At 45.1% G+C, this 15,117-nt stretch overlaps 1 protein-coding gene across 1 annotated transcript in view; it reads left to right on the top strand.

Moving 5' to 3' along the window:
* LOC307057402 (aldehyde oxidase 1) overlaps nucleotides 1–10,173 on the top strand; it is a gene marked incomplete at both ends in the record, with an annotated part of 71,477 nt that extends 61,304 nt beyond the window's left edge. Inside the window, 8 exons of the mRNA XM_079710601.1 lie at nucleotides 529–657; nucleotides 1,364–1,438; nucleotides 3,094–3,146; nucleotides 4,379–4,493; nucleotides 6,206–6,271; nucleotides 7,962–8,150; nucleotides 8,995–9,162; nucleotides 10,123–10,173. Of these exons, the coding sequence (XP_079566727.1) occupies nucleotides 529–657; nucleotides 1,364–1,438; nucleotides 3,094–3,146; nucleotides 4,379–4,493; nucleotides 6,206–6,271; nucleotides 7,962–8,150; nucleotides 8,995–9,162; nucleotides 10,123–10,173 (846 nt within the window). The remainder of the gene's footprint in view (nucleotides 1–528; nucleotides 658–1,363; nucleotides 1,439–3,093; nucleotides 3,147–4,378; nucleotides 4,494–6,205; nucleotides 6,272–7,961; nucleotides 8,151–8,994; nucleotides 9,163–10,122) is intronic.
* Between the last annotated feature and the right edge of the window lie 4,944 nt (nucleotides 10,174–15,117).

Here is a 15,117-nt window from a genome sequence, read left to right as displayed (position 1 = left end):
GGAAGAACCTAGCAGCCAGCTAAGTCCTTATGTTGGCCAGTGGCACTGGCACCATGTACTTCTGGGATCTCCGGTTGGTGCAGCTGCTTTAACAAAACCATTGTCCTTTCTCAGAAACGCTCTCTTCCTGGAGCATCTCCAGAAATGTGGATAAGGCATCTCTCTGATGAAGTCAGATTTGCTAGAATTTTTCAGAGTGCAGAGGTAGGAGAGGCCTTGAAGGTGTTGATTTCATGATGATGAAAACATGAAACATTTCTTCCTGCCTTGGCTTGGGGCCTGACTCACCTCCTCTTCCTGGTGCACAAAAGAAAGTCAAAGAATAAGAAAGTGTGCTCAGGGCTGGGGGGCTAGACTAACTACAGGGTCTTAGACAAGAGGAACTTCTTGTGGCTGGAAGAATTCGTGGTCCTGGCCGCTTGTTCCAGTTGGGCATGGGGGTGTTCCACACACATGCTACCATGTGCTAAGTGCACGGGTCTATGACTAACCAAAGAAAAGTGAAAGAAGATCTCTTCCAAAATCCAGGTGGCCAGTCGTGAATTAAGGATGCCATTGTCCAACATCCACCTTCGGGGAACAAGCACAGAAACCGTCCCTAATGCAAATATCTCTGGAGGTTCCGTGGTGGCCGATCTCAATGGGTTGGCAGTAAAGGTAAAAATCGTTGCAGTGGCACCCAAATCATGAACCCCGTCAAGGCTGGAGCTCAGAAGATGTTGCAAATCAACCCAGCTCTTGTCTCTTTCCCACACCCTCTTGGGGAAAACTGTGCCTTCCCCCAGCCTGGGGCTCAGTCAGTGTCCAGGACTGGCCACTCTCCCGAGCGGGAGATGCCACCTCCTTTCTCCCTCACTCCTGACAGCTTACTGGTCCCCAAGCCCTCTCAGTTCTACTCAGAAATGTCTCTTTCCAGTTCCAGGTTTCAGTACCACGGCTGCTTTGGTTCAAACTCGCGCCTCTTGTCAGGGCCATCGCAAGGCTCTGTCTGTCCACCCCAGTTTCATTGCCTTTCACTCTGGCTTCCTGCAGCCAGGGAAAGCTTTCCCACAAAATAAATCTGACCATGCTGAGCTTAAAAACAGTGACCGGTGGTTTATCAACAGTTTTTCTGTTAAGTCCTGACCACTTAGCAGGGCTTACAAGGCCCCCATCCCAGGCGGTCTGTCTTTAAAACCAGCTCATGCTTCACCCCCAACCCCATGAGACCTTTCACACCACCTCTTACGGGGTTGGTGTCTTCCTTCTCCGTGTACCATGGGCCTCTTAAATAAGCCTATATAACAGCACATAATAGTGTGTTTTTGAAATTGTTGTTCACGTGACATTATGGTCATAATTTTAACTAAAAAATAATCCCTAGGACGCTTGTCAGACTCTTCTAAAACGCCTTGAACCCATCATCAACAAGAATCCTGGAGGCACTTGGAAGGACTGGGTGAGAATCACTGTTACTTTGTGTTGTATGTTAGGAGGAAAAAGGAGAGAGGAGAGTGAGATGTGTGAATCAAATATCAGTAGAAAGGGCATATTAAAAGGTACTGCAGTTACATCATGATCACTAGAGGCCTTTGGCTCTCGGCCTGTGGAAATATTGTCACAGCATGATGGAGGAACTCCTACATCTGGGACAATTCTTTATTAGAGAAAAGATGGTTCTTGTGTCCAGAACTCTTGTTTCAATCAAGAATTAATTAATGTTTCTTCCTAAGGAATCTAGGTATTTTCTAGATAATAGCAGTTCATCTATTTGTTCTTTTTTGGGGGCTCCCCTGTTCCTAAAATTGGAAGATAACACTAGAATCCTTTTATAAAAGTAAAAATCATATAAGCACTCTTTTAGACAGAGGAAACCAAGCCATTTGGGTATCTATTCAGCAAATAGTAGGCACTAAATGGAATGGAAATATTCAACTGCTTCCTTTCATCTACCTAAAATCTAATTGGATGAGAAGACACACATTCTAAAGTCAACTAGGAAACTTTTCAGAGTAACAGGTTCTAAAGTACCAGATGGTGTGGAATGGATACCCACTGAAGGCTGACAGTTCTAGGATGTCAAGTCATATTAAAGCACTGGTCTGGAGGAAATAACATTGGAGAGTCTTACTTAGAAATGGTTCCTGCTATTCCATAGAGTTAGGATTCATTCTATAATTCATATTTATAGGAGCTCTCAATCCTTTCTGGGCATATTTATTTCTGCCCTTTTCCCAGTGCTTCCTGGGAGAGTCTGGTTGGAGAAAGATGGAGAGAGATGCAGTGCAAGGGAGTCGGTCCTCCACCATCAAAAAATGCTGCCATTCAGCCCACTTTCCTCTGTAATGGTTGCGCTTCTCACATTTTTCTTTCTCAGACTTGGGGGCATCATTTTGTATCTTAGTCAACTGTGTACACTGCAGAGTCAGGAGAACCTTTGGTGTAAATGGTACAATTTAGTAAGATTGTACCCCTGTCCTAAGTCTGTTATGGATACATGATATTAAAATTAAATGTCTGGGCTTCCCTGGTGGCGCAGTGGTTGGGAGTCCGCCTGCCGATGCAGGGGACAAGGGTTCGTGCCCCGGTCTGGGAAGATCCCACGTGCTGCAGAGCGGCTAGGCCCGTGAGCCATGGCGCTGAGCCTGCGCATCTGGAGCCTGTGCTCCGCAAGGGGAGAGGCCACAACAGTGAGAGGCCCGCCTACCGCAAAAAAAATAAAAAATAAATAAATAAATAAATAAAATTAAATGTCTGACCACCCATTTTTTCCTGAAATGTTCTGTGTTAATAGGCTAAGTCTTTCCAGGTGACTGAGTGAAATTCTTCATAAGCAGAACATGTGTTGCCCACAATAGTCCAATCTATAAGTGTAACATACCATGGGAGTCATTTATTATGATGATATGCATTGAACAAATGCTGTTCCTACAAGCAGTGAACCATAAATGCCTATAGAGATGGAAAATGCTGAAAGGAATAAATTAAACTTGGTCCTTCCTAGTTATTACTACTGATCACTTTACTTAACACAGAGTAAAATTAATATTGAAGTCTCATGTGATTCTTACTTTAAACATCTTTATTGCATCATGTTGTATTCTTCTTTCCCAGGCACAGGCTGCTTTTAATGAAAGCATTAGTCTTTCAGCTACTGGATACTTCAGGTAAATAGTCCTTTCAATTGCATGCTATGGAAAATAGCAGCGGTATCTTGAGGAGAAGTTTCATTTCAGTTTGCCAGTTTGGCAAAAAATGATTTTGTACCTTGTGTTAACCCACTGTTATAAAGAACATTTAGGTGCTACTTAATCCAAATTTCCAGAAAGCCTGGGAAAAAATAGACACACAAATAAAATACAGCTGAATCGATGATTCAAATCATACTGGGAAGTACTAGAGGGTTCCCTGGGGGTTAGTGCTTGGGACCCACAACAGTGGTTGACCTTTTGTTGAAAACTCAGTGTGTCCCTTAAGTTAGGAAATGAAGGGAAAGGGATGCAAATTAAACCCATAATAAGATAAATACCATTTCACACCTTCTAGATTGGCAAAATACAAGAATTTGACAATACCTATGTGTTGTCAAGATGTGGCACAACTAGAACTCAGACACTTTGGAAAAGAATCTATCAATTTATCGAGTTATTTTAATGGAGAGTGGAAGCCATCAGAGAATAGAGTGACATAGAGAGTCATACCTGATTTTGTCTCTTTGTCACTTGTCATGGGTGTCCCAGGCTATCAGGAATTGGCTATCAGGAATAAGCCCCTCCAGACTGGGCGGAGCAGAGGAGAGGAGGGTAGAAAGTACTGGCAAGCTGCTGGCCTATGCTTCTCTTCCACCATGGCATTCGTTTGGTGTTCTTAAAGAATAGTTAGGAACAGAGCAGGCCATGGTGCCTGATGGAGCAACCAGAGTAGTGGCACAGAATGAGATCCAAGGGGCCTGATCCCTCGCACAGAAGGCTGAATCCTAGAGCCAGCATGACGGGTGAACAGGCAAGCGTGCACCTTTGAAGGAGTGTTTGGTGTAAAATCCAGGTGGAATCCCCCAAATCTGATGACGATAGGATTACATGACCCAATATTAGCCAAAAGCAATAGGATGAATATCCATACAGTCAGCAGTTAACTTCCAAGCATAAGGAGTCAGTGGTAGGGAGTGGTTTCATGTTTTTATCAGGCAAAGCAAGGTTAATAAGAAAGAAGTAAATATTTATTTATTCAGCAGACTTATTGCATGTATTATGTGCTACACATCATTGTACCTGTGCACTCCTCTGGTTTGCTGTGCATACAAATTGAGCACAGCTCTTAACGGGTCTGTTTAACCATTGTGGTCTGCAATTAGGGGACTTGATCACTTAACGCTCCTCAAGAATTCTATTTCCTCCAGGGGTTATGAGTCGAACATGAACTGGGAGACAGGCGAAGGCCGTCCTTTTGAATACTTTGTTTATGGAGCTGCCTGTTCCGAGGTTGAGATAGACTGTCTGACAGGTGCTCATAAGGTCAGTACCAATTGGGAAGGTCTTCAAGTTGAACTCTAGATACATCTATTTTCCACGTATTCCATCTGTCTGAGCACCAGAGAGGCACCATGTAACCGGCCTAAGGATAATTTGTCTGTTTTACCAAGGAAAATAGAAGCTCAGCAAACGCCTCGGTGTTTTATGTGGAAAACAGCTGGCAGCCTGTCTTCTTTATTTCCCCTGCTCTTTCAAATAGAATCAGGAAAAAAAATCACTTCAAGGAAGAAACACAGCCTACAGGGGGCTTCAAGGAAGAAACAGCCTACAGGGGGCTTCAATGTAGAAACACAGCCTACAGGGGGCTTCCTCTTGCATGAAATGCCATCATATGGCATTCTTTTTTTTTTTTTTAAAGAAGATGTTGGGGGTAGGAGTTTATTAATTAATTTATTTATTTTTGCTGTGTTGGGTCTTCGTTTCTGTGAGAGGGCTTTCTCTAGTTGTGGCAAGCGGGGGCCACTCTTCATCACGGTGCATGGGCCTCTCACTATCCTGGTCTCTCTTGTTATGGAGCACAGGCTCCAGACGTGCAGGCTCAGTAGTTGTGGCTCACAGTCTCAGTTGCTCCACGGCATGTGGGATCCTCCCAGACCAGGGCTCGAACCCGTGTCCCCTGCATTAGCAGGCAGATTCTCAACCCCTGTGTCACCAGGGAAGCCCCATATGGCGTTCTTGAAGGATTTCATAAGCATCCACAATCTGCTAAGAAGCACCAAGGGCCAGCCCAGGGGAGCTAGTGGCCAGCTTTTGATATCTTTTGTCCAGCTAGGTCCTGCTTTTTAGATAGTTTAAGAGCATCCTTATGCTTTTAAGAAATGCTATGGGGCTTCCCTGGTGGCGCAGTGGTTGAGAGTCCGCCTGCCGATGCAGGGGACACGGGTTCGGGCCCCGGTCCGGGAGGATCCCACATGCCGCGGAGCAGCTGGGCCCGTGAGCCATGGCCGCTGAGCCTGCGCGTCCAGAGCCTGTGCTCCGCAACGGGAGAGGCCACAACGGTGAGAGGCCCGTGTACCACAAAAAATATATATATATAATAATTATTATTATTATTATAATAAGTAGAATCTGTCATGTCAAATACCATATGTCACAGAAAAGAAGGTACAGACCTGCTGAGGAGCAAAGGTGTCACCACCAGCCTGGCTGGGCCTGCTGTCCTTCTCCTCATTTGTAGGTTATCAGAGAACTTTTGGTCACCAAAATGGTAATGTTAGATTTAATCTCTGCTCTGTTCTAAAAATGAAAAATGTTGCTGATGTACCCTGAGTTCTTGATTCAGTAACTATCACCCAGCCAGTTGGACTCTGAATGTGGGGTTGTGTGGTAGCCACAAAATTTTGCAACAAGGATCAAGAGGGCCATAGACATTTTCTCTTTTCTGTGGCATATGTTCTATTTGTTATAGTGGATTAAATTGAATATGTTACATCACTCAGCTGGAATCAAAGTCAAGTAAATATTTTTCTCTCCTATTTTTTCCAAGAAAAAAAAATCACTGATTAAGCTGGTTGAGTATTTATATAACTTTGAAAGTTATACATAATAACTTTGTTGCTTCTTTCTCCTGAAATATAATGTGGCCCAAAGATAGGTTCTTTTCCAATGCCATCCTGACAGGAACTGCTTCTCGACTTTGTCTCCCCAAGTTGTATTCATTAAACTAAACATTTTTACTTTTTTTTAATTACTAGAACATCAGAACAGACATTGTCATGGATGTTGGCTGCAGTATAAATCCGGCCCTTGACATAGGCCAGGTATGTGGAAATGACTTTCCTGACTCCCTATTTGTAAAAGTCAAAACTTCTGGGGGATCTGCCAGGAACACATCCTGTTGGCTTATTCATCATCTTCTTATTCTATCCCTTTATTCAGAATCTTTCCGTTCAGGACAGCCACAGAACTCAAATCTCTTACTGTTTAAAAAAGGGAAGGGAACAAAGGTGTTTCAGGTAGTTTTTGAAGAAACATACAGTCTGTGACTGGGGAGCTTGAATGAGCAGGACTAAGCCTAGAGGTGAAAAGTGAGCCCCATACCGGTGGGCTGGAAGTAGAATGCAGTGCTTAGTGCTGAATCCTGAGGAGATGATGGGCTCTGGTTTCAGGGAGTTTAATGTTGGGTTGAGATAACAAACGTCAAATAGTTAACAGCAGCAGCTGTTGATGGGTAGCCTATTTTGCCCACAGACATTTTAAAATTTATATTTGAAATAATTAACAAGATTGAAAAATCACAAGCTATTTTACATGAATTTTCAAATGGCTAGCACCTCTTGGAAACACAGAAAATTTGCCAACACCGGAGCTACATTTCCACGAGGAAAAGTTGATTGGCTGCTTCTTTAGAGAGTCACATGCTCTCTGGAAGCTTCACTCACTTTCTTTACCTGCCTCAGCCCCAGTGGGCCATTCAGCTCCCTACTTGCAATGGAGCGTATAGTCTGAGGGACTCTCCAATTAGGACATTGACTGGAGAATGGGAAGAATGTATGGGTTGGAGAAGTCAAAGCAGGCTTCCGGGAGGAAGTGGTGCGGACCAGGTAGTCAAAGAATGATCGGGAAGAGGTGTTCCGGGTGGGAGGAGAGTGGAGGAAATCAACCTAAAGAAAGAGCTAAGATTCTGCACACCTTGTGTTCATGGCTGGCAGTGAGGAGAGGCTGGTGGCAGCGCTCACCCATGTCCCAGGAGCAAGATGTGAGGCTGGAGGTAGGGAGCAGAAGAGGGCCGGGCTGGTGGAAGCCTCCAAAGACAGGCACCTCACTTAGCAGGGGGAGGGGAGTTGGCCCAGGGAGCAGTCTGGAGTGTTAGGAAGCTTCTTCTAACATCGGGGTAGAGAAGAACGTCTCTGCTAATAGATAGAAGTGAGGAAAATATGGACACAGGAAGGAAAGAAAGGAAGAAGAGACTCAGAAATCAGAAGTCTGTGTGGAAAGGTAATTCTGTCCACGTGCTGACATCTAAGAACTGGAGCATTTTAAAGCTGTAAAGGAAGCTAAGCAAGCACACGGTTCAAACCCTTCATGTTACAAGCGAGGAAACTGAGTCCAGAGATGTGAGGCCGGCAGGCTTGTGAGTGAGGAGCTGCTAAGGTTCCAGAGCCCCGAGAGCCTTTCCTGGGGTGCTGGGGTCTGTGGCCAACCAGCTGCCTTGTAGGCAGAAAAAGTCAGGGCATTTGGGCTACAGGCTCCGTGAGGGTTCTTCCAGAGCTGCAATTTTAATGCCAGGCTGAGATTCGAACTCAAGTCCTTTGAGTGAACTTAGCACTCGCTAAGATGTTCAGACATGCTTCAAGGTGAACTTGTAAGTAAACATTTGGAAACGTACTCCAAGACATGCTGCAAACCCCCTTCAACTGCATTTTTAAAATCCAGACTAACAGCAAGAAGGTGAAATGTTACTGTTGAGTGTCTTTTCTCATATATGGAAATTTTTTTTTTTTGCCTCAGATTGAAGGTGCATTTATTCAAGGCATGGGACTTTATACAATAGAGGAACTGAATTATTCTCCTCAGGGGGTCCTGTACACTCGAGGCCCAAACCAATATAAGATCCCTGCCATCTGTGACATCCCCATGGAGTTGCACGTTTCTTTGTTGCCTCCATCTCAAAACTCAAATACCCTGTATTCGTCTAAGGTAAGCTGTGCTCTATGAATAAATGCATGTTTATGTGATATCTGTGCCAGCAGGGAGGGGCTACATTCATCTCTTGGTTGTTTGGGGGTTTTGCCAGGATTGTAGGGGAAAAAAAGCCCTATTAAACATTTTGTTTGTTTGTTTGGCCGCCATGCAGCTTACAGGATCTCAGTTCCCCAACCAGGGATTGAACCCGTGCCCCCCGCAGTGGAACACGGAGTACTAAACACTGGACCACCAGGGAATTCCCAAAACACTTTAATTTTAAAGTAATTTAACAACATTATACAATTTTAAAAAAATACTCCAAATCTGGGCTTCCCTGGTGGCTCAGTGGTTGAGAGTCCACCTGCCGATGCAGGGGACATGGGTTTGTGCCCAGGTCCGGGAAGATCCCACGTGCCGCGGAGTGGCTGGGCCCGTGAGCCATGGCCGCTGGGCCTGCGCATCCGGAGCCTGTGCTCCACAACAGGGGAGGCCACAACAGTGAGAGGCCCGCGTACCGCAAAAAAAAAAAAAAAAAACATACTCCAAATCGTGGAGACTAACACAAACTACTATTACCATCAGGTTGTCTGATTTTTCATCTTAATGCCTATATCTGCTTTCTCCATTTGGGATCATTTCCTTAGGCTGGAATCCTAAGAATGGGAATACTGGGTTAAAATAGTGAATTCGCTTTTTAAAGGAAAAAGTTGTACATGTAATATTTAATATTTTATGTACCCATACATGCACATATGTACCTACAGATGCACATATACATAATACACATACATATGTACATATATATACAGAGAGAGAAAGAGAGAGTCATAATCTAGTTGACTTGTTTCCCTTCCAGGGTCTGGGAGAGTCTGGGGTATTCCTGGGGTGTTCGGTGTTTTTCGCCATCCAGGACGCGGTTAGCGCAGCACGACAGGAGAGAGGGCTGCTTGGACCGTTGAAGCTCAATAGTCCACTGACCCCAGAGAAGATTAGGATGGCCTGTGAAGACAAGTTCACAAAAATGGTATGTTCTGCTCATACAAGTCTGAATTGTTTTTTCCCTGTCCTTGTGGTTAAGTTTCATTAACCCACCATGGTGGTTTTCCACGGAGGAAGAGGTGACAGGAGTCTTGAAGACATCTGAGCAGGACAGCAGCCTGCCTGCAGTGGGGCTCAGTTCTGCACCACTAAACAAGAAAGGTTCATTCTTCATTTCTTCATTCATCAATCGTATATTCCTCCTTATTAGTTTTGTTCCCTTCCCAGGACACATTAGTCAGGGATAAAGTTCAGGAACCGTGCCCTGAACCCAAGAATCCCAGGCCAAGAATCTGGGCCACCTCCGCAATCTCACTTCCTCGGAAGGAAGTTTAGAGGACAGACTAAACTTCCTTCCAAACCACTGGGAGTATGTGCCATTCCTCATTTGAACCACAGAGTAGGAGGTGCCCTTTCCCAACCCCCAGCAGCAGGAATCCCTCCTGCAAGCCAACCCCACCTCCCGCCCCACCCCCCTCCGGCTGAGCAAACATCTCAGCTCTCCTCGGGCGCTTCCAGTGGGATTTTTCATTGTAGGAGGAGGTCATGCCATTGACAGTGACTCCTCTGACCGTAAACAAGTTATTCCTTATACTGAGGGGAGAGCCCCGTCCTATACCTCCTCTCATGAGGGCCCTTCATGGTACCCCTCATAGCTCTTCCTAAACCCCACGAATCGCCGCTTCACTCTGGAGAAGCACAGAGGCTGATTCCACCTTTCCTTTGTCCCTCTTCAAGCATGAGATGACTCTCATAGCTGTCCTGCCCCGCCTGACCCTTGGTCTTCTCCTGGATTCCTCCACATTTCTCATACTGTCATGGCCAGACCTCTCATTGTCCTGGTCACCCTCTGGGTGATTTTTATCCTATTTTATAGTCTGCTATTTGTCACACATCACAAACATTTTCCAAGTTGCAAACATCCAAACTTGTCCTTTTATTCCAGATTCCAAGAGATAAACCTGGATCCTATGTTCCTTGGAGTGTACCCATATGAATCAAATACAAACCTCTGGCGAAGATGGGGTGGCTCTTCCAACAAAGCAATCTATCCAGTCTCAGTGCTCTAGGATGATGGGTCTGAAAGACAAATTTTCACAGTTCAGAAATCATTTCACAGAGTATTGCTTTTATAGGATGCTGATTTTAAATGCTCCATTTGGAATTTGATAGATATGCTTAAGCAATTTAGAAATCATATTTTAAATGGCATAAATGATAACTGGTTTCCTCTAGAATGGTATTCTTTATTATTCTGTCCGTTAAATCCATCCAGCTGAATGGAATGGAAGATGATGGTTTGTATGTGATTCATAGTTGGCTTGTATTCACCAACAGAAATTATACTGTCTAGTGAAAGGTGGTTTTCTAAATAATTTTATTAGTATGAACTGTAAAGTTGTCATTTTCACATTTGTCCCCATCTGCTATCACCCTCTTTTTCTTGTCAGAATGGATCTAGGCACTATGTCTAAAGAGTCTAGGATGAAAGAAAAAACCAGATAAATTGAACTTAATCAAAACTAAAAACTTTTGTGCTTCAAAAGACACTATGAGAAATTGAAAAGACACACCACAGAACAGGAGAAAGTATTGAAAATATTTGCAAATCATATGTCTGATAAAGATCTAGTGTGCAGGATATATTTTAAAACTCTTACAACTCAACAATAAAAAGATAAATGACCCAGTTTTTAAATGGGCAAAGGAATTAAATAGACATTTCTCCAAAGACATCTAGGTGGCCAATAGGCACATGAAAAGATGCTCAAACTCATTAGTCGTGAAGAAAATGCAAATCAAAACCACAATGAGATATCATTTCACACCCACTAGGACGGCTGTAATCAAAATGATGGACAATAGTAAGTGCTGGCAAGAACGTGAAGCAATTGGAACGCTTATCCATTGCTGGGGAGAATGAAAATGGTGCAGGCCTTCTGGCAAACAGTTTGGCAGTTCCTCAGAAAGTTAAACATGTAGTTAGCATATGACCACTCTTACATATATACCCAAGAGAATTGAAAACGTATGTTCACACAAAAACTTGTACAAAAAGGTTCATAGCATTATTTATGGGCTTCCTTGGTGGCGCAGTGGTTGGGAGTCCACCTGCCGATGCAGGGGACGCAGGTTCATGCCCCGGTCCAGGAGGATCCCACGTGCCGTGGAGCAGCTGGGCCCATGAGCCATGGCCACTGAGCCTGCGTGTCCGGAGCCTGCGCTCCGCAACGGGAGAGGCCACAACAGTGAGAGGTCCGTGTACCGCAAAAAAAAACCAAAAACAAACAAACAAAAAAACTCGTACACAAAGGTTCATAGCATTATTTATAATAGCCCAAACTGGAAACAGCCCAACTCTATAAACTGATATATGTGGTATATCTATATAAGGGAATATTATTGAGCCATACAACGAATGAGATACTGATACACGCTACAACATGGATGGACCTTGACAATATTACCTGAGTGAAAGTAGCCAGGCACAAAAGGCCACATATTAATAGTATGATTCCATCTATGAAATGTCCAGAATAGGCAAATTCATAGAAACAGAAAGTAGATTAATGGTTGCCAGGCCCTGAGGGGAAAAGGGAATGGGACAGTGATAGCTAATGGGTGCGGGGTTTCTTTTCAGGCTGTTGACAATGTTTTGGAATTGAATAGTGATGATGGGTGAACAACCTGTGTATATACTAAAAGCCACTGAATTATACACACTTTAAAAGAGCGAATTTTATGGTATGTGAGAAACAGAAAACATGGAAGAGTGAGAAGTTGTGAGATTCATAAGAAATTTATCCCAATGGCCTTTAGTGACAGGAAACCTCAAAGTGTATTAAGCAGCAAGACAAAATCGCTGAAAACCTCCGTGTCCATTAATGGCAGAGAGAAACATCGGCACTGATGTATAAAGGACTAGAGACTAGAGTATAATATCTTCTCCCTGTCACACTTTCAACTCTTGACTCTTGTCCCAGAGCCAGGTAAGATGGCAAAACTTCTTCAGTGGCCTAGGACTAAAGACTAAGGTCATTCTTATTATGGTTACACATGGTTACATTAAAACCCTTTAAAGAGCATGCTTTCTCATTCATACCACAAATGATTATGGAACACCTACTATGTGCCAGGCACTGTTCTAGTCACTTAGGACATAACAGTAAACCAGATCAACAAAGATCCCTGCCCTTGTGAAGATTATAATCTAGTCAGGGGAGACAGACAGAAAATAATAAATATAATTGAATTACAGAGTGTGATCGATGGAGCCGAGTGCTGAGGGAACAATGCAAGTAGAGCAGGTTAAGGCGATGGAGAGTGAGGGAGGCCTGGAGCTGGTTGCAGCTGGTAGGTCTGGGGATGAGGATGGTGAGGGTCTGAGCCAAGAAGGTACCTGGAGGAAGAGCACGTCAGAGCATTTGGGGGCAGCGTGCCTGCCTCTCTGTGGACAGAAATGGTGCTTGTGAGCCTGAAACAGGCCTGGGGAGGGGCAGACAAGCAGAGCCTTGAGACCACTGGGAGGACGTGGGCTTTTAATCTGAGTGAAATGCAGAGCAGAGAAGTAACATGAACGGACGCATTTTAAAGTCTCACCCTGGATGCTGTGGTGACACAGATCAAAGGAGGGCACATTCTTAGGCTCCTCACAACTTGGCTCCCCCAGGTTTCCTGTGTCTTCTGCTTTCTCCCCCTCTCTTTTCCTCCCTTTGCCAACCCTTCCTCCAGCCCACGTCTATAAATGCTGGGATCTCCCAGGGAGCCGTGGGTCCTCATCTCTCATCTCACTCCCTCTCCCTGGCGGGTGCCTTCACTCCTGTGGCTTCTCTGCCTGCAGCCTGGGCTTCTCTCACTCCAGGTCCAGCTCTGGAAACCCAACTTCTCTGTCACTGCCACTTGGATGTCTCAAAGGCACCTCCATCTTAATGGGTCCCAAAGAGATCTTGTCAGTGCAGCCGTCCACAAGATGCTGAGCCAAAGCCCGGGGTTGGGGGGAAGGGGGGAGTGATCCGAGATGCTCCGTCCTCCAGGTGCGCAGGTCCTGTTACTCCCACCTCAGAGAAGGGTCTTACCTCTGCCTCTCACCCTCTTTGTTCCCATGTTGTTCCAAGCCATCATTATTTCTAACTTGACTATTGCGGTAGCCTCCTCATCTTTGCCTGTGTTCATTTTGCTTCCCTTCCAAACCATTCTCCAGATTAAAGCCAAAGTTACGTGTAGAAGTATGGACACACACACACACACACACACACACACAATATGATCATGTTACGATCTTGCCTCAAGTCCTGCCATGGCTTCCTATTCATCCCACCAGAATACTGTTCCAAGTCCCTAAGGTGGTGTGTGTACCCTCAGTGATCTGGCTCCTGCCTACCTCTCCAGCATTCTCTCACAACCCCCTCTCTTTTACCGTGAGCACTTCCCGTTCTGATTCTCACTTTGGAACCTTTGCCTGTGTCCTCTGCCTGGAAGACACTATCACTTCGACCTATCCTTTTGTCTGTCTGATACTGTGTAGTGCTTCTCTCATTTTAAAATGCACACAAATAACTTGAGGATCTTGTTAAAATGCAATTAAGCAAGCCCAGAAGCAATAAGGTAAGTTGGAAGTGGCACATCCAAAATCAAACACAAGTAGGAATTGGAGGAACAAGCAAGCTGCAGGTAACCCAGACCCCGTTACCCACTACTGTCACATCAGCATGTCTCCCGCAAATCATCCCTGTGGCTACACGGTGGAGTGAGAGGTCCTTTATGACAAACCGATGGAAAAGGAAAAGTCAGCTTGGTTCACAAATGGGTGGGCTCAGTATGTGTGTACAAGCCAGGTATGGGTGGTGTCTTCACTACAGCCCCACTCAGAGGTGGTGAGGGAAGATTCTCCTGATGGGCAGAGCTTTGGATGGCGCACCTGGTCATCCACTTTGTGTGGAAAGCTGAGTGGCCCAAGGTTAAAATACATATGGACTCGTGTAGTAGTGACAATCTCATACTTGATTGGTTGTACTACGGCACACATTTTGGAAGGTGATTTAGTTGGACCCAGCAGTGTACATACCCTTCGACCCAGGAATTCCAGTTCTAGCAGAAAACACCCACCATGAAAGAGGCAAAGTAGACAAAATGGCATTTGACATTAGCCACCTCTGTCCCTGGTCACTCCACTGCTGACACAATGGATGTGGGAAGGGCCAGGAGGGCAGGGATGGGCCCTGTGCATCCATGTACCTGATGCTGAATGTCCAACCGGCCCCTACAGGCCAAAGCTAGTCCCCAGTTTGGCAGCATCCTTCCAGGAGGCCAATTCGCCACTTGGTGGCAAGCTGACAACATTGAACACTTCTACCCTGGAAGGAGCTGTGATTTATTTTAACAGAAAGAGATGCATGTCTTGGGTGAAGGTTTGCTGTGCTTGCCTCCAGGACCTCAGCCATCACCACTGCCTAAGGGCTTACTTAGTATTAAATCTGCTCTTGTAGGATCCCCCATAACATCACCTCAGAACAATTTACAGCAAATACTGTCACCTGCTTTGCAGCAGGGTGAGGTAAGCGTGAGATATGGGATCCAATGGTCATATCACATCTGTACCACTCAGAAGCGCCTGAGCAATGGAATGACCTAGAGAGGGTACAACGGACATGCCATCTGGAAGCCTTGTGAGGATGGAACTCCATCCTCCCAGATGCAGGATACTCGCAATTGAAGGGCTATATGTGATGTCTCCAGTGGACAGTTAACAAACCAGCATAAAATACCTGGACATTTACAGCAGATTATGGTTAATATCCCTTGTATATAAGAAAATTCTTCAGGGCTTCCCTGATGGTGCAGTGGTTGAGAATCTGCCTGCTAGTGCAGGGGACACGGGTTCGAGCCCTGGTCTGGGAGGATCCCACATGCCGCGGAGCAACTGGGCCCGTGAGCCACAACT

Source organism: Hyperoodon ampullatus (genome assembly GCF_949752795.1).
Source record: "Hyperoodon ampullatus genome assembly, chromosome: 8".
NCBI classification, from domain to species: Eukaryota; Metazoa; Chordata; class Mammalia; order Artiodactyla; family Ziphiidae; genus Hyperoodon; species Hyperoodon ampullatus.
The sequence above is the reverse complement of the archived record's forward strand: the minus strand, read 5'-3'. Positions and strand labels throughout refer to the sequence as shown.